Source organism: Diachasma alloeum, unplaced genomic scaffold (assembly GCF_001412515.2).
Source record: "Diachasma alloeum isolate Michigan unplaced genomic scaffold, Dall2.0 Dall_scaffold_00214, whole genome shotgun sequence".
NCBI lineage: Eukaryota > Metazoa > Arthropoda > Insecta > Hymenoptera > Braconidae > Diachasma > Diachasma alloeum.
The window spans coordinates 538,203-559,006 of NW_021680379.1; the positions used below are offsets into that span (position 1 = coordinate 538,203).

General features: G+C 35.5%; 1 protein-coding gene across 1 annotated transcript in view; it reads right to left on the reverse strand.

Moving 5' to 3' along the window:
• Positions 1 to 12,666, reverse strand: part of LOC107037231 — a 129,130-nt gene extending 116,464 nt beyond the window's left edge. The window contains exons 1-7 of the mRNA XM_015255671.1: positions 12,503 to 12,666; positions 11,503 to 11,590; positions 10,034 to 10,166; positions 6,520 to 6,649; positions 5,708 to 5,872; positions 5,426 to 5,621; positions 3,014 to 3,138 (exon numbers count right to left, since the gene is read on the reverse strand). Coding sequence (XP_015111157.1) covers positions 3,014 to 3,138; positions 5,426 to 5,621; positions 5,708 to 5,872; positions 6,520 to 6,649; positions 10,034 to 10,166; positions 11,503 to 11,542 — 789 coding nt within the window. The 5' untranslated portion in view covers positions 11,543 to 11,590; positions 12,503 to 12,666. The remainder of the gene's footprint in view (positions 1 to 3,013; positions 3,139 to 5,425; positions 5,622 to 5,707; positions 5,873 to 6,519; positions 6,650 to 10,033; positions 10,167 to 11,502; positions 11,591 to 12,502) is intronic.
• Positions 12,667 to 20,804: the final 8,138 nt, after the last annotated feature.

The following is a 20,804-nucleotide window of genomic DNA, read 5'->3' on the forward strand; positions in this document are numbered from 1 at the left end:
TTCTCTGTAATGAGGGAAGCCATGCTCACACCTTCGATATTTACAATATACAATATGCTCTCTTATTCAAAATGGAAGAATGGCAGTGGTGGAAATTCATTAGACTTCATTACTATTACACAGTAATGGGATCTTCGTCTAACCCATGTTCTCCGTCGGATGGAGATCTTCAAAAGAATATGAACAACTTGTCTCGGATAGATTTCAGATGTTTGATTCGGCGTGATCTATCTGAGGTTCATATACGAACGTATTTTCTATTCGTATTTATTTGAATTGGTCTCATTAGAATAACAAATATGACCCTCCGTCTGGGATAGATCGGAGGAAACAGACATTTGAAATTGTTCTGAGACCTTCCGCAAATTTAATTAGACTACTTGGCTCCACAAAACCCTTCCAGAGCTACCCTCAAATATTACCCTGAATTCGTCTGGGGTTTCTGGTCCGACGTAGAGACGAGTGGCTTAAATCTTGATTACTCAAATGATCGATGATGGTATTTCATATCTAATGAAGAGGACAAAGAGACCAAATGATTACGATATTAGTGATTCAATGTCCATTTGTTAGTAGTCAGTACCCAACTCATTTCAAAGAAGCGTGAGCTATGAAAGACCAGCATTATTTACGGCTGATTAGCTGGATGTTTCATCTCATCTCATCATTTGTCAACTATCATCAAATGATGCATTTGTCCCTTCTGTCTCCTGTCAACAGCATCATTTTTTAACTATTACCCAATTACTATTTGTTAGTAAAATGAATCTCGTTAACCATAAATGCAACATTTTGTCAGTGTATGAGAATGTGGGTAATGCCTCGCTTTACGAACTGTCCTATCTCAATGTATTTCTGAAGAATATCTCTGTATTATAAAAATCCAAATCGACTTCTCTGATCAAAGTTTTGTATTCGAAATTGAGACTCCGAAATTAAGGGTCATGAGGGTCAGAATAAGGATCACGAGGGTCGTGTTAAAGGTCGCAAGATTAAGGGTCCCAAGGGCCGATTAAGGGCCCAAATAAGGGTAACAAGAGTCAGATGAAGAGTCTAAATAAGTGCTACAAGGGTCAGAGTAAGGGTCCAAATAAGGGACATAGGAGTCAAAAACCAAGGGTCATAAACTAAGGGTCACAAAGGTCAAAATAAGGGTCTTAATATCTCTTTATGTTGTAAAAATTCAAATCGGCTTTTGGTGATGAAAATTTGGTGCTCGAAATTAAAACGAATTCAAAATAAGTTGAGTAACAAGAAATTGAAAAATGTATCTGATTTACAGTAACAAATAGCAGTCTGTCACCCAATATCATGCAGGGGGAAGACTGATTTCGTCAATATTTTCCCACACTGCACAGAGACATTTATTACGGAAAAGGCTCTTTGAAAAAAGTTGTAATATTTTGGAGAATTTTTTAATCACATTTTTATAACATAAAAATGGCAGATGACTACGTACAACTGTTTTAAAAATTGAGATACCTAGCTATCACTTCCCATGAGGAGTTAGTGTTTTGTTATCCACCATGAAAAATGACAACTAATAGATAATTTGCCACAGCGAAGCAGATATTTGTAATTTCCACTTTTTTCAACTCATTCTGAATGTCAATTAAAGAGGCTCTTTGAAAAAGTTCAGAATTTTTTCAATTTTTTTTTATCATTCTATCATTTTTGGGAATTTCTACATAATGTACCACTCAATTGACAATTTTGGGTTATGAAAGATAAAAAAAATCCAGATAACATTAGAAAGATAGTACACCCGGGCCTTAACTTCAGAAATTTAACATAACACTATTCACTCCAATTGACGTTTATTAAGCCCCATGGAGTAGGACATAAACGCGCAGAGCGCGCGGACTAATTTAGTGTCCTAAAAATTTCCAATCATAACTCAATAACCAAGGCATCAATCGAGAGAACCCTTACCCTAGATTATTCCCCTTCATAAAATTTCTATAACTTCAAATGTCGGGTAATTTCTCATGATTCATCACTATCCATCACACAGCTATAGCATTGCACAATAATCCTCGTAAATGATGATTGACAGGACAATGAAATGAACATTCGAGCTATCATATAATTTAAGAAATTTGGTGGGTTCTTACTGCACATAATAGTAGAACTTTGCATTGTGAAACATCAACTAAAATCTTATATTTCAAAAAAGAAAGCATGATTACAAGTCTAACTGCCTGGGAGTTTCTCAAACATTGGGCAAAACCTGACGTAAATAAAAAATAATGAAACATAATGGGACACGAATTCGTTGACAAGTTAATTACCAAGAAAATCCATAAGAACATCATCAATTATTTCGAATGTCAACTTTTAAATTGGAAAAGCGATTTATTGCTCGAAATTTGGTGGATAAAAATGACCCAACTATTGAGAATATACTATGCGTGGAAAGGTGTCAGTGACTCCAAGGGCGTCGCACTACAAACGTAAACATTCCCGTCTATTCTTACACTTGCCTTGAATTATTTTTCACGTCCACTGATATTTTTGAATTTTTAGGGTTTTGAGAATAGATGGAAAGCGTATAATTCTCGTAGCTATTGATAATCTCGAGGGATAGGCGTTATATTTTTACACAAAATACTTCTCAACTCTTCACCGATTATCTTTAATTTTCATCGATTCCCATTGACACCTTTGGAAAAATGATTGATGATGATTAACTGCAAATGTATTACAGTTACTTGAATGACTCTCAAAGTCAAAAGTCATGCAGAACGGTAGAGAATACTAAAAATAGCTAAGTGGTGCGTTCCATCCACTAGGGTTTGTGTGAGTGCCCAATCCCGAGAATCTAGAATAGTCACGTCTTCTTCTCATACCATTCTATGATTCGCCTTAAATTACAGACTTAAATGGGGAACGAAAGCCAACGTGTCATACCGTGAATTGAAGCTCTCGAATTTCTAAATCAAATTGGAATTCGGGGATACTGAAAATTACGAAAGAAAAAAAAGAAAATGATCTTGAAAATTTTCAAACTTACCATGTGCTCAGTTGCTTTCTCCTCAAGTTCAGACCTTGTCCAGTCAATGCGGAAGCTTAATGGCTGTAATCTAGACTCCATTTCTCTGAGCCATTTCCTCAGACACTTAACTTCATGCTCGAAGTCTTGAAAAATAAAAACTTCAGATTAGATACGCATGTTTTAGTGTTTTTCAATAGTTAATATTAGAAATTCCCGATAATTTCGTTCATATTTACAGTTTCTATTCTTTAACACTGATTTCTAATTGTAATATTCGACTAGGTTAGATTTTTATGCGAGAGAACTTCTTTTCATATCAGTTTTTGCAAGATCAGAATAATAAACAGATATTTGGTACTGAACGTGGAATAGTTAAGTGTCTAGTGGGCTCTGAGAGAAAAATGAACCCGTTCTCAAACAATTCTTGTTTAGGCTAAAAAAATTGTTGATTCGAATTTGAAAGTCTCAACCATGAATAATTACTCTGCTTCGGACAGCAACGAAATATTTGGCCCAAGAGGCAGATAATTCGCACGATAGGGTGCCTTTTCAGGATGCAAATATTTTATAAAGAGGAAAATTTATCAAAAAATATTTTGTCCCTAACTTACAAGATTGCTATGATATTATTATTCCTTCATTCAAGGATTAATTTCTTGCATGTGACTAGTGAATAACCGAAAACGAACATTTTTTAGGAGCAAAATACATATGGGTGTATCGAACAACCAAGAAGTAGGAGAAAATACTTTTTCATCACGCTGTGACGAAAAGTGAACTTTTCGGCACGCTCCGCGTGCCTAAAAGTCCAATTTCCGCCACATTGTGATGAAAAATATTGTTCGTAACTCGTGAAAAAATGTTTTTTAGCTCGTGGGATTATATCACTCGCCTTCGGCTCATGATATAAACCTCCCACTCACCAAAAAACACTTTTTTGCACTCGTTACGAAATATACTATTCTGGAACCACTAAATCTATTTTTGCGGCTAAAAGTTTTATTTCGGCGGACTCTTTGTAGGTTTCGCATAAAAAAATCCTTTTTGATAATTAAAAAAAAAATTTTTTTTGCAATGACTAAGACTTGTTTGAAAACTTCGTCGTGTTTTTCTCAGTGTACTTGACAAGGAAGGGCCGTAATGAGTTGCACCACAGTTTGTTCAACTTTCTGCTTGAAATATTTCGAATTTGTTGGCTATCATTCGTTATCCACAAAAAATGATTTTTCGTTCCATGACTTCAATTATAAACCTTGATGAAAATGTAAGATTGTAATAGTCGAAAATATTTATTTTACTCACTCTTTTCTATTTAAAATATTTGGAAATAGAATAAACATAAAGGAAGAAATGTGTAAAAATAAATAAAGAAAATAAACTAAATAAAATAAAATAAATTTAAATTTAAGGCTCGGGTGGATTATCCTTCGTTATCTCGTTATCGAACGTTATCTCAATTGTTTTTCCATCTTCTTAATGTTAAATATATCACAATTTCCATTGGATTTTACATCACACAGGAATTCCTAAAAATTATGAATGTACAACCAAAAAAAGTAGAAGAAAGCTGAACATTTTCCGAGAGCATTTTAATAAAGATTAAGAAATAAGTCCGATAGAGAGGAAATAGTGAATGGATAATTTATCATGGAAACTAACGATCTGACACCCATTGACTACTATGACCAATGACGATCTAACAGCCATTAGATACATAATAGTATGTTTTCCACTAAGGGAGGGAAAATAAAGGATTGTGCCCACGTGCAGAATTGATAAGCACGTGGGTAAGGGTCCTTTATTTTACCTCCCGTGGTAAGAGCGTTATTCTTCGCCACGGTGGGCAGAAAGGCAGATTTTCTTTCCGCGAAGCGTGAAGCCCGCCGTGGCGAAAAATTATTAATTTCCAATTTCCTCTCTATTGGATTTATTTCCCAGTATTATTCAAAAACGCTTTTTGAAAATGTTCAACTTTCTTTCAACGTTTTTTTGATTGTACAATCATAAATTTTGGAGACTCCAGGGCTATCTAAAACTAAATAGCAATTGGAGATCATTTCAGATTATCAAAATAAAAAAAAACAACTAAAATCACGTTCGAAAGATAATCCACCCGGGTCTTAAACTTAAAATACATTGAAATAAATTGTCAATTGTGTAAGAAATTGAGAAGAACGAATATTAATACTTTTTGAAGATGGAAAATGTTTAATATTTATTAAAGAAGGCAGAAACATTGGCGTTGGTATTCAGCAAAAGTCTTCTCTTGACAACAAGCAAAAACATGGAGGAGACATAAAATTTCTTAATGCACAGACTGAAAATTTTTGTTTGCCTGAAATATCATCATACGAAAAATCATCTTCGAATCACGAATAGTTAAAGGACTCTGTCTCTAACTGTGACAAGAAAGTTCAGATGGTGATTTACCTGCTGAGACGTCCTGATCGGATGCCGGTTGTGTAGGTGCCATTATTTGCTCAACAAGCTCCCACTTGGCATTGAGGTGATCAACTCGCCAGGCAACTTCGTCTTTCAACGAAGGTGAACGAGCTACAAGTTTTGCTGCCTGCTCATTGAACAGTCTTCTCCTATACGCCTTACGTTGCAACTCCTCCATGTGAGTCTGAAATACCAGTTTGTTGCATCAATAAATATTACCCGATGGCATTTTCATTTTTTTTGCATGGCAACAAAGTGGCCTCAACTTACAGCACGAAGGCTCTTATCCAAGAGATTCTCTTCCTTCGAATATACCAATTCCTGCAAAACTCCCAGCCATGTGTAGAGCTCTGAGAATTGACAGCTGACCTCCTTGAGACCCCAGGAGAGGGTCGATACGTCTCCCTCATCCCAAATGAGCTCTCCATTGGCTTCCTTCAACCACAAAAATCATATTTCACTGTCAGTCGCAAAAGTTACTTCAAATTAAGAACAATTTAAAAAATGTTTTATAACGGTTCAGTATCGAGATTCAAATTCAGACCTGCAAAGTTTAAATAATAAAGTCATTGTAAACTGGCCGGAAACTTAGGGTCAAATGGGGATCAAATGAAAGCTCTGATGTTCGACTGCAAAAGTAGAAAAGTATTTAACTGGAGAAAAAATAGCCAAAGTACTTGGATATCCTTAATGATTTTTCGTTTGCGGAGAAAGACGAGAACTACAAAAACAATCTCATTATTCTCTCATTTTCCGGAGTATCTTGCAAAAATTCATGTTGAGCTGGAATCACATTAATAGTTCAACCCATAGACCTTTTCATTTCTCAAGATCCTAAATTTTGGGACATCTTCTGTTCATAAATTGTAATATCCATCATTATCTTTCATTATGAAGTTCTCAATCTGCCTATATTTCTAAGATGGGAACTGCTGTTGTGAATATATAAATTTGTTCGTTTTTTTCTGAAGAAAAGAAATTTATGAACACTCTTGAGACAGCCATTTTCCTAATGGATGTATTACTTCGGCGAAACTAAAAGCATAGCATTGACAACAACTATCTGAAAACACGTTTCGTACCTTGCAACTGTCAATAAGATGAGTGTCCATAATGTAGTCATAATTTGAGCGAATAGCTGCCCAGAAGTCATCTTTGCAGTCATCGCGATTAATCCATGTACGTTGGCAATATTCTTGGTTCGGGTCTTTCCTGTAGATGAAATATAAAGATTTATACATGCATTCCACGTTTTGATTTTGGCTCGAAATTGACCGCAAAAAAATTCATGTGCTCCTCAGCCATTTACGGTCATTCCAGAAATTTTCCAGTCTAATTTTCAATATAATTGAAAACAAACTTTTTTTTTCTACCATAATTGTTTACATTTCGGACACACAAGGTGTCCTTCATCAGGGCGTTAATTTATTATTTTGCTTCCGAATGGAAGCCCTGTTGTTGACCGATTTTTCGATTTTCTAATTTTGATTGCAAATGGTTTAGAGTATTATGAAAGGTGAAGAAATGATATTTTTAGGGTGATGTCTGTTTGTATGTATCCGATAACTTGGCTTTTTGGTGATTAATTTTTAGAAAATTCATTTTCATAGCTTTTACAATACTGAAGGTTGGTATTTTGGATCGGCGCAACCAGCCGAGCAGTTTCGGAGATATTTAATCTTTTGTATAAATCTTTTTCATTAAAAGGTTGAAGACTTTCCTGTAGACACCCGGTAGCATATGGTCACGGTTGTATGGCTGTTACAAGGATCGGGAATTGCTACGGAGCCATTCGGAATTTTACTACCAAGGGAATTGATAGAAATAAAAAAAGAAAGAGACTAATAACGCAAAAAGTAACGGTCACATGACTTCTATCGCATAGGCTCGAACTCCTGCTTGTTTCTTTATTCCATCAGTTGTTTGAGCATCAATTCAAAAAACATTCATACCATAAATAATTAAATAATTAGAGCTGACGGAGGGCAATTCATCAGTGTGCCTCATAATCTAAGTCATGTTTGACACTTGCACCCTACCATAGTGAGGAGACAAAGTCACTAGAATTAAGAAGAAGAACCAAAGGCATGTCGTGCCATGTTTATGAAAAGCCACAATGTTATGGGCAAAGAGTTTCTGACGAAGAGCTTTCTTAATTAATTATTGCCAGACTAGTTTACTCGTTCGTATGAAAGCCCGACTGCAACTTATTAAACTAAATTCTATTTTCTATTTCTATGTTTTTGAAGCTGTCCAACTTGCAGGTTTTACGGGCCGTTATCCATTTTAATCGGGGCGTTTCGTTTATTAGGAGGTAAATAATATAGAAAAAAACTGGCCTTTATCCCTCTTCATTAGGATTTTTATTTTTTATTTTTTATGGAAGTCGATTGTAAAGATTGCAAAATTAGAGCTTGCAAACTAGATATGTAATATTCTTTCGTGGAAAATCGTGTTAACTGAAATTATCACTAAAGAATTCAACTGTTGTAAGAACCCAAAAGGGACAGTATATATAATATCTGGGAAACCAAAGTTTATGAAAATTCCAACAAATAACAGATGAAAAACTTATACCGACAGATTTCACAAACTGGAAATGAGTTTTGTCCTTAGTAAGCTGACCCATATTCAAGACCTTCGTCATAAGCGCAACCCAGAGGAACTGAAACTTTTGCTTTTAACTTCTAGGAGCCCTTAGTTCACCTCCACCAATAATTGTTTATATTCTGTATTTCCTCACTTAGCACTGAATCGCTCGAAACTGCCCCAGCGATGACATAATTAAACTTGTGAAACTCAGCATCATTTTCTCCATCTTTACTCGATAAATTTAAAACTCAAATTCACTTCTTGTCTGTTACTACCAGTTGTTATGTATGACTGAAGGCCCTCGGAAGATAGTCAGTTGCAAATTCCTTCATGAATTTGCCACGAATTTTGTTCAAAATAAAATGCGTAACAGATTGATCATGGTGTATGTAAGTTTCCGTATTATCCCCGGACTATTTTACTCGATCAAACCTTAGATGTTTTTAAGGTACAAATTACATGGAACACTGCGAACAAAAATTATTCTTGCCAAATATCGATTTACTTAAGGCCCGGGTGTACTATCTTCCGAATGTGATCTGGATTTTTTCATCTTTCGTAATCCAAAATTGTCAATTGAGTGGTACACGATGTAGAAATTCCCAAAAATTATGATAGAATGATAAACAAAATTGAAAAAATTCTGAACTTTTTCAAAGAGCGTTTTTAATTGAGATTCAGAATGAGTTGAAAAAAGTGAAAATTACAAATATCTGATTCGCTGTGGCAAATTATCTATTAGCTGTCATTTTCCATGGTAGATAACAAAAATTAACTCCTCATGGGAAGTGACAGCTAGGTATCTCAATTTTCAAAATAGTGTTATGTAGTCATCTGCCATTTTTATGTGATAAAAGTGTGATTAAAAAATTCTCCAAAATATTACAACTTTTTTCAAAGAGTCTTTTCCGTAATAAATGTCTCTGTGCAGTGTGGGAAAATATTTACGAAATCAGTCTTCCCCCTGCATGATATTGGGTGACAGGCCGCCATTTGTTACCGTAAATCAGATACATTTTTCAGTTTCTTATTATTCAACTTATTCTGAATATTATAAATTAAAAATGCTCTTTGAAAAAATTAAGAATTTCTTCTACTTTTTTTTGATTATTCATTCATAATTTTTCAAAACTTCTGCATGATGCAGGACTCAATTGACAATTTCAAATGACGAAAGATGAAAAAAAACATCGAGATAATGTTCGAAAGATAGTACACCCGGGCCTTAAGAGAAGTATTTATTTTTTCAATACTGTATTTTTCCAGTCGAGTCATTACCAAACAATCCTCATTAGGTTTCAATTATGACAATTATATTGCTCTATTAGATGATCATATTAGTTATGATATTGAGTGAACTTTCTCACTAATTATCAATATTAAAAAACTAATCGAAATTCTTTCTTCTTGAAAATCGGAAATTAATAAAAAATGAATACTTCTGGGACGAGTTCATCCAAGGTCATGTGCCACATAATCATCCTCTGGAGCAACATGATTGATTGACTCGATTGGAAAAATACAGTATTGAAAAAAACAGATACTTCTCTCAAGCAAATGGATATTTAGCAAACCATTTTTTATTTCAGTGAAAACAGAATGGAATGCTATCTTTCGACTTTCCAGACATCTATACGAGGGAAACAACTAAATAATTAACAATGCACAAGTTAAAAAATTCGGAGGCACATGGAGTCGAACCCAGGTGGGGTATTATCCCACATCTCCAGTTTGCCAGGCTGGTGCTCTGCCAACATCTAAGGTTTGACCGAGTGAAATAGCCCCGGGATAATATAGAATATGAATATACCGGTCGAAGTAATATCTTTCTTTGTAGTATATAAGTTTCTATGTTATTCTTCACACTGTGTATATTATCAACCTTGAAGAAGTACTTCCAAATGAGTATTGAACTCGTTTCAGAATACGCGTTCCTCATAAAAAATTAAAATTTTCATTCATACCTAAACAGAATCGAATTCCACCAAGTAGAGTCTAACTTACCTTTTCTTAGTGAGACTATTGTAAGGTCGATCGACTCGTATCCTCGCGTGCTCCTGACACTCCAGGCCATCCGCAGAGCGTTGCAGCGAGGAGCACGAGAAGCTCATTTTCATTGCACGAGAGGTTCCTGAAACTGCAAAAATCAACATTAGAATCTCCATTATTTCCTAGCATAAACATTTCTCACACCTCCTTCCTAATCGTACGAATAAGAATACAGTTATTTAATGGGCCATTAATTCAGGAATTACTGAGCGGGTCAAAGGTAATCGCGCGTAGATTGTCGAGTATTTGTATACCAATTACACTGATAACAATTATCTGGCAATTAACCTCGTAACCTCAACACGTGGGACTCCGTTTTTAAACCTGATTATTTCGTCTTATTTTCATCGATTAATTATGTTAAGACTGGGGTGATTCTCACTGAATAAAGGACTTTCTCACGCGTTTCATATTCAGAACGATTTTCCCAGCGATTTCCAGATTTGAGAACATTCATTCATGAGCAACTAAAAGGTAATGATGATCGAAGAGATTCCATTAATTTATATCGTCACTCGTTCAGATGAAAATGAAAAACTTTTGGGTATATTACTGTACATCATGACTCATTCTCAATATTCTCCAGGGTACATTTTTTGTGAAATCATTTAAGGCAATGAATCTATTGACTCTCTAATCGATATAATAGTATGTGATGTAGTGTCACTACTTCACTCTTCAATGCTAATGAATTCAAATTTAATTGCACAAGGGATCAGCAATCATACTTCGATCCTGACAAGAATTTCTAATGCACTTTGTTCGTCATTTCCTAAGAATTAAAATCCATGAAAAATTCAAAATTTTCAGCAATCATCATAAAAATCAAATCAAATCAATATAGCTATCGTAATCTAATCATCTGTTAATTTCGATTTAACCGTAGTAAAACAAACATTTTAAGCTATGATTAAATTCATATGAAGCATGATATTCAAAAATATCTCCGGAATTCCAATTTTCAAAAAATACAAAATTTTTGAAAATTTTCGAATAAGTCAAAATAACAATTATTGCTATCGCCTTCATCTTCGAACTCGGTCAAAAGGACATCCAAATAATTTTTTTAAACTATCATTCAATCAATTCACAACATTTTTTTTAGTTATCGCGGGACAACCGATTTTCAAAAAAATTAAAAAAACTAATCGATGAATTAAATTTTGGTTGATAGCGATTGATAGGGCTCAACAGTACCTACATTTGAAAAAAAAAGATTCAATCCCATCCATTCATTAGCGACCAATTGAAGGAAAACATTACCCACACACATACGTACGGATAGTCTAAAAATTTCATTTTCGAACTCTTTGAATCAAAATGGATCAATATAACACAAAAAATCCAAAACTTAAATTTGAACGATTACAATGCTGCCATTCAGAAGTAAAAACGAAGCAACTTTATCAAAACGATTGACTCACTGTTGTTAAAAATAATTGATTCCATGGCGTGTCGGTCCATTCTTCACTTTCTTTCACCGTCCCATCCTCTCCAACAGCTATCCTCCGTCTAAAAGCATTTGAAAATTCATCCCAATCCTTAACGAGCAACATATCTATGGAATGTAGTAATAATGAGACCATATGACACACAACTGGAAAATGTGGAAAACCGGAATTACGAATTCCTCTTAATGGCACTTGATCTAAAAATTACAGGAACAGATTCTCAACACAAATTACAAGTGACTCAGACGTCTCCTTAAGTACATAGATGACTAAACAATTAGGTATGAGTGAAGAGATTGAAGATTCAATGAACCGAGTGAAAACTAACAGCGAAAAGGACCTTTTCGTCTCAACTCTTGGTGCTCATTTAAACCGTCCACTTTGGATGCTCTAGGAATCCCTAAGAAAGCAAAACGATACGATTCTATCTTTAAAATCCAACACTCATGTCCGTTCACATGCAAGACCCAACTGAGAAAGAAGGAGACGAATACCAAACGGAAAAGCATCAAGTTGAAACTGAAAATTTTGGAAAGGAAAAATGAAAAAATGGGACAAATTCATTGAATGCATTCATGACTCCCACGGATGATGCACCTGCAGTCCTCGACGCTCTGCAGGAGCTCGAACGTAACTCGAGGGGGAGAGAAAAAAAAATCACACAAAACGAGTAACCATGAGATGCCATGGCGCCAGATGACTGTGTATGCGTGTGTACGTGAGTTTAAGAAAAGAATACATGGATTACAATTTTGTGGTGAAACGGAGAGTGGGAGTGAGATGATAGTTTCCTTGGATTATATTCCTTATTAGTAATGTACCAAACAGGATGATTATTCGGATTGTATCTACGTAAAGAGCAACATAATGTTGTAAATGGGGGAAGAAGACAGTGACACACCTGTGTTGGGGAATGAGTGAGAGGGGGGCAATAAAACCCAAGGAAATCTACGGGCGTCCCGGTTTTACTCACCTCATTAATCCAATCTAAACACTCCTGTGACCTTGAACATGGCTCCTGGTGGACGGGGTAAACCTCGTCCCACGCACTAACGACATAACCTTAGACTTGACACAGGGCACATCCGATGAGGTACGCAAAACAACTGCACAATCTAGGATTTTTTTTTAACGGGCCGCCCGCCGTGTATGGCGGCACACACACATATTTAACTCCACGGTGTAGAACTCGTGAGAGGAGTGTTTGCGCATGCGCCCGAGAGACAGCGATGCCAGTGCCAACTCTCGTGTCCATGGGAGAATTCAAAAGTTCGAGAGATCCTCAATTTATTTGTTTTCCATTTGTTTTCGTCACTTTCCGATTTGTTCTGGGCGAATAAATCGTTTTTTGGGAAGAAGAGAAAACTGGGAGTGTCCGGTGTCTACATGAAAGATATTTTTTAACTTTCTATTCAATTCTCCAGAAGACTAGACTTCTTCTTCCGATTTCCGATATCTAAAACATTTTTGGGAATTAAAATGTAGGGATCAACTCATGACTCCGGGCTTCATTTCGGAATTTTTTACATTCCATAAGCGCTCTTTCAAATATGCGGTAAAATTTTTAAGTCTTGAGGTACTTCTTACATCATATCACGCGGACGAACTAAAAGAATTCCATTACTGATCGTTTTTTTCATGTAAAAAAAATGATGAGGGGAAATGAACAGTTAATCTCGGAATAATAACGTTCTTAAAGTAGAATAAACATCACTTGAATTTTGAAGATTAAAATCTGAAGTACATTCTAAACGAAAGCTAATATGAATAGAAATATTCTAGTCGAGTTTGTGCTCAGTCAGCGGTCTAGTATTATCTCTCTATATCATAAAAATCCAAAACGACTTCTGGTGATAAAAAATTGGTACTCGAAATTAAGACTGCACAATGAAGGGTCACAAGGGTCAAAATAATGGTCATGAGGGTCAGAATAAGGGTCATAAGGGTCAGAATAAGTGTCACGAGGCTCAAAATCAGGGTCATAAGTCAGAATAAGGGTTGCGATTGTCACAATAAGGGTCACAAGGTTCAGAATAAGGGTTACGAGGGTCTGAATAAGGGTCATGAGGACCAGAATATGCGTCATAAAAGTGGGAATAAGGATCACGAAGGTGAGAAGAAGGATTATGAGGGTCAGCTTAAGGGTCAGAATAAAGATAATGGGGTTCATATGGTACTCATATGGGGTTTGGTGAGCGGAGTGAGCAGGGGGTGTGGCCCCTAGTATTATAAAAATCAAAATCGACTTCTGATGATGAAAATCTAGTACTCGAAATTAAGACTCCAAAATTAAAGGTCACAAGGGTCAAAATAAGGGTCGTGAGGGTCAGAATAGGAGTTACGAGGGTCGAAATAAGAGTCATTCGGGTCAGTAAGGATAAGGGTCATGAGGGACTGAATAAGGGTCACGAGGATCAGAATAAGGGTCATGTGGATTAAAATAAGGGTCACAACGGTTATAATGAGGGTCGGATTAAGCTTCCAAATAAGGATCACAAGGATCAGATTAAGGATCAGAACAGACACATTAAGGGTCCAACTAAAGGTCATGGGCTTAGAATGTAAGGGTTACAAGGGGCACAATAAGGGTTTGAATATATTTTTCTATCTCTTTATATTATAAAAATCCAAATCAACTTCTGGTGATGAAAATCTGGAACTCGAAATTAAGACTCAAAAATTAAGGCTCAAAAATGAAGGATTAGATTAAGGGTCACAAGGGTCAGATAAAGAGTCAGAAGGGTCGAATAAGGGTTATGGGGGTCATAGGGGGGTTGGCGAGCGGAGCGAGCAGGGGGCCTAGCCCCCCAGTTGATGATAATTAATCTGGAAATGGAAAAATAACAGTCTTATGAGGGCATTAATTTTTTGAGGATACCCAAAAGATTTAAATACAGAAAAAATTTCAAAAAATCAGAAAAAATAATCCCCAATTTTATGCTGAATATTAAAATTATCGTCAGTGTTAAACTTTTGTAATAAATAATTTATATTCTTGCGTGCGCTAAATGGCGTGTTATGTAGAAATCCCCTAGTCAAACCACAGACTACTGTTTAAAAAAATAATTGAAGAAAGAATTTGATAGGTCAATTTCTTACACTAATCAAAGTTAGTTAAATTCATGAGAAAAATTATCAATGATGAATTTTTTTTGGCTTTTTGAATTTATTTTTCCTCGTTACACTCAACGACTCAACTGGAGTTTATTCATACTACTTTAAGACAGAACATGACTAGTTCTGCTTTAGGTTCTTCGGAAGAATTTTGGTGTATTACATATTCACAGCACGATAATTCCATTCATTGAAGAATAATTCAACCTCCCTCATGAATTAACCATGACAACTTTTTTTATCTTCAGAAAAGATGATTCAAAGCGATGAGAATTCGAAGAATTACTTTTTTTACCTCTATTTTAAACTTGAACCACAGAGCACAAATTCGTAGCAATAACTCATCAGATTTAGAGAGTTACATTTACCTCATGAAATTAAACTCTGTCGCTCGTTAACTTGCGAACTGATGAAGGCAGGCTAAAGGGAAAAGGAAAATGTATATTTAACTGTCGTTTTTCCCCGAAGACACTTGTGGTGTCTCAAGTACTCTACAAACTGATGGTTCCGGCTTTTGTACTTCACGTGTATCAATGTTTGAACTTCATTTGTGGGAAACACACACACGCGATGTGATTCTTAGTGCGATGCCCCCGGCGTGTACGTGGACTCACAATTGATTGTGGCTCATAGGTAGAGGGAAATAAGCCATTTAAAAAACGGGTTCTCATTAAAGCAAAAGACTCACAGCTGAAAAATTAAGAAAATAAAAAGCTAATGGGATAGAACCGACCTTTCCCTGGTAGAAGAATGGAGAACGGATCATACGGATCTGTGACAACTTTGTGATTGTCAGGGAAAGTTATTGTGATGACCCCGAAATGAGGAAATCCAAAGTGAAAATTTGATGATATCTTCTCATTTTATGAGCTCTCAAATCTTTTGTCGCATGAGAAAACAAGTGGGAAATTGCTCTTGTATTGCATATGAGGTATTCCATGCCAAATGAGTCAACGGCTAACTCTCACCCTCTTGAAAATTGATGGCGATTTTTTCTACGATTAGGGGGCTTGAAAAACTATCTCTCAATTTTTTTTCAGATTTTTTTGACAGTCCAGTTCGGAAATATGATTTTTTTCAAATTGTTCCGTTTTTTTACAATAACTCGAATTCTACTCATCCGATTTCGATTTGTTAAGGGGCAAAATTTTCCATTTTTCACCACCTATAAGAATGTTTTTTTTTTAATTTTTACCAATCTTTAGATGCTCAAAATAACGAATTTTCGAAAAAAAAAGTTGAAAAACTTGAATTTTGCCAACTACGTCACGGTCGATTATTTTAATTTTTTTTCAGTAATTCTTATAATGAAAACGAAAATTTTGAGCCGTCATACATGTTGGGTTCCATCTAGGATCTATTTTTTTTATATTTTTGGTTCTTAAAATTGCGAGAATTTTGTGAAAACACCTTAAAACGACTTTAATCATGTATTGAAAAAATATGTAATATATAGGTATATATTTAAATTTACTTCATACTGTTTATAATCAAAGTCAACCGATGACATTTTGGGGTATTTTGACCGAATTCGCGGAATTTTGAGAATAAAAAAATTCAAAATAAAATAGATCTAAGATGAAACCCAACATGTATGACGGCTCAAAATTTTGATTTTGATTATAGAAATTACTGAATAAAAATTACAATAATCAACCGTGACGTAATTAGCCAAATTCAAGTTTTTCAACTTTTTTTTTCGAAAATGCGTTACTTCAAGCATCTAGAGATTGGAAAAAATTTGGACAAAAAACATTCTCATAGGTGGTGAAAATGGAAAATTTTGATCCCTAATAAATCGAAATCGGTTGAATAAAACTCGAGTTATTGTAAAAAACGAACAATTTGAAAAATAAATATCTCTGAACTGGGCCGTCAAAAAAAATCTTAAAAAATTTGAGAGATAGTTCTTCAAGCCCCCCAATCGTAGAAAAAATCGCCATCGATTTTCCAGAGGATGAGAGGCAGCCGTCGACTCATTTGGCATGGAATACCTCATATAGTATAGTTATTTTTGCTAATAAATTAGCAATATACTTCCGAATGGTTATTTTGCACATCATTTCCTTGTATCATATCATGTATAATTCATTGTTTATTTCTGTTTATTAAATTGAATAAGATTTCCTTTTACCTAATTTTATCAGATTTTCAACTTAGTTGAATGTTATCAGCATCATTATTCTTATTATCCCTTTTCTTCTATACAACCGATTGCCTTTTTTACAGTTCTATCTCTTCCCTCAGCCCTTCGATGAAATGTTAATAGAAAAATTTTATGTACACATACTTGAATGAATTTGAAACATCACATTTGAAGAAACCATCAGAAACCACACTTTCAGAGAAATTCATGAAAAATTCCAAATTTTCAACAATTATCATAAAGATTAAATCAACCAATATAGCTATTGTAATCATCTTTTAACTTCGACTTAACAGTAGTAAAACAAAAATTTTAAACTATGATTGAATTCATTTGAAGCATGATATTCAAAGCTATTTCCCGGGATTCTGCAGGCGACTGTATCTTTGATACACTTGTATTTGTACGTGGATACGTCCATGGTCTTTCCTTCTGTCTCGAATTTCCTAGAAACTCTTTCCATTCCCTCGAATTTTCTCGAAACTCCTATGAATTCTCTCAAATTTTCTAGGAATTCCCTGAATTTCCTCGAGGTTTCTAAAAACTCCTTGAATTTTTTCGAAATTTCAAGAAACTTCTCGAATTACCTTGAAATGTCTAGAATTTTCTGGAATTTCGATGGATGGCGTTGCACATAAGGACCGTTTCCTAAAATGACCCTTCATATTGAAACCATGAACGTATCCACGTCAAAAATTCAAAAATAAAAAAAAAACAATCGATGAATTAAAGTTTGATTAATGGCGGTTGATAGGGCTCCACAATACCTACATTAAAAGAAAAATTCAATTCCACCCATTCATTAGCGAACAATTGAAGAAAAATATTAGCACACACATACGTACGGACACGGTCTAAAATTTGTATTTTCCGATTTTTTAGATCATAACGGGTCGATATAACACAAAAAATCCAAAACTTAAATTTGAACGATTACAATGCTTCCATTCGGAAGCAAAAAACACTTAATATTTCGTGCAATCAAAACATCTTTGTGTAACTTGCATCGATGGTCCAAAATGAATCAGACAGAATTTCTGGGTGACGGAGCGGATTTGACAATTCATGGAGAAGTCTTTGGCCCGACCGTTAAAGGGTCATACCAGTCCCCTCCAATACCGACAACCTACCTCAACTAATCACCTCGATTTTTAAATGTTTGAATGAATGTAACGTCTCTAAGAAATTGGATTTTTCTTCAACGAACTGCGTCTCAAATGAGAAGTAGAGGACATGTTCCACCTCTTTATGAATGAAGATAACGTATGTAGAGTGACTATCAAAACACCGTAGGTGTAAACGACCTGTGGTCTCTGAGCATGTACATGAGTGCGGGATAATGTTACAAACGATAATTCTGTGGCAACTGCGGTTAGATTTCTCATGGAATTAAGAAAAAAAACTCTTCACTGGATAGGTGAAAATGGGTATTAAAGTAAAAAAATGCAGCATTTTTTGCGTCACTCTACACAATAATAATAATGATGTCAGAATTCAATTTATAAGGGACTGATGAGCAAAATTGATAAATGAGGTAAAATAAACATCTCAAAATGAGCCATCTACACTGAGAAAAAAACACAGTTCTCAAACAAGGACAGGATTCCGGTTTCCGTGGCGTCGTAGGTTGATACTTGATTCCTGTAGTATTTTGGATGAAGAATACGGGAAAAATATTTTAAAAATTCAGTAGCGAAGTGGTAAAATGGTTTAAGTCGATTTTGACTATTGGCCAGTTTTTAGTGAATACCTCGGAATCTAAGGGAGATAGCTAAATTTTCGTCAGGACCGTTTTTGTAGCACTCAGTTTGCTCTAGAAAAAATGTTATTATGAAAATTTCATTATCTCCTTTAGATTCGGAGGTACTCTTCAAAAACTCAACTAAGAGATGAGTCAACATGAACCGTTTGACCACTTCGCTACTGAATTCTACCTTCATTCATTTTCGTACAGATGAAGAGCAAAAGGGGAGGGTCAATCGAAAAGATTACAAGGAAACTCTTGAGTGATACAGTGGTTACTCCCTAACATTTCAGTTCCCTAACATTTCAGTCGGAGAAGTTGACTTCCCCCACTATCGACAACGGAAATGTGTTTGAGTAAATCTGTGTGTGCCTCTGCGCGACGGGCCTGCGCAGTAAAATTACTCTGGGCATGTGAGAGTGAAACAGGTAGATTCTTTTTCTCTATTTATCCCTTTCCCAGCTCCGCCTCCAACGGAAAAGTAAGGGCTTCCCGAATATTTAATTCCTTGAATTCTGGCCCCAGAGGCTGAAATGTTAGGGAGTAACCACTGTACTGCCTTAGTTGAATGTGTTTTTGACAGAAAACTTTTCCCAGCCTTTTTTCTATGACTTTTTTGTCGGCAGGATTCCGGTTTTCGTGCTGGAGCGAAAAAATGGTAATTTCGGGCTTTATGAGTGTGATATCTCCAGAATAATTAAAAATATAATTTTTTCCGTACTTTTCCGTATTCCTCACCCAAAATACTATGAGAATCAATCGCCAAAATGTGATGCCACGGAAATCGGAATCTCCCTGTAGTACAACTTGTAATGCATTGGTTCTAAAGACACGTACTTCAATTGCCCAAATTGAAGTACCAGATAACCTACTTACCGCAACAATACTCGTACACAACCGTAGTAATATAGCCATGAGTAATCAAATTCAGATGTAGAAAATTTAATATATACAAAATAATTACAAGTATAATAATTTTAGTTTTGAGGCTTTCGCGGCCGTGATTATTGATATCATGGGTTTGCGGATGGATGCCGCATTTGGTTTCATCATTGCGCAGACCTTTCGCAAACATTGCAGTCTGCATCTTCAAGGCTATGAGCTCCGGCTATGACTACTCCCAGACATCGGAGCTCATAGCCCTGAAGGTGCGGACTGCAATGTTCGCGAAACGTTGATGCAAGGCTGAAACCAATGATAGTATCCGGAAGCCAGTGACATTATGATAATTTCTTTGATTATCCTTTTTTTTATATTTATTCTTCATTCCTACTAACGTTAGGGTTTCATAGGCACCCACTTCGTCAGCCTGCCCCGTCCATTCTCTTTCCTTCATTCTTCGCAGTTGATAATCCGTGAACGGACTCTTCCCCCCGAACTATTCCACATTAGTGCAATGATTGGAAGGAAAGTCTCATCAGTTTTACAGCTCGGCTGATCGTGTAGAATCCCAGTGTATCCTTCTATCACACTGATTGGAAGGGAATATTGGGCTATTACGCCTGTCTGTACCGTCGAACAATTTTTACACGAGTCAAGGATATCCAAGTATCATTCACAGTTTGGTGTAATGTCCAAAATTTTGTATTAGAAATTTTAATGCTAGAATAATTTTATGTAGAATAACTAAGAAACAAATCGACTAATGTAAACTAAATAGAGTGCATTTCATCACGTGAACTCGATTAAAAATTCCAAAGATATTGTAATCAAGTTCAAAAGTGATGAAATGGCCCACTNTTTAAATTCAAATTTGATTCCCATTACAACTCCAAATTTCTTGATTAGTAATTAGTCTCAACTCAAACCCTATCCCTAAACCAAACCCTTTTCCTTTATATTTTAGGAAAAGGTAAAAGTATAAAACTTTGCGTCGTCCAATAATTATAAAATCTAATAATTTTAGCTTTGATTTTAATGTGACAATTAAAACATGTCCTTTCGATGCTAAAATCTTTCTCCGGACATAACTTTGGCACAGACTGCCCTATAGATTTAACCATTTTCAATCATTAAATTTTGTGAATTAAATTGCGTCATGCAAAAGGTTCCGAGTTCAAATCCCGGCCGGGTAGAATGGTGCGATNTAATCAAGTTCAAAAGTGATGAAATGGCCCACTTAGCATGCCCCAATTACCCAATACTAAGATTTGCGCGCGAAGGAACGATTAAAAACCGATGAATTGAAACCCCAAACACCGAGCGAATTACTTCCCCATAAAANTATTTAAACTCTTGATCATCATCGTAATATACCCTAACCGGGTCGAA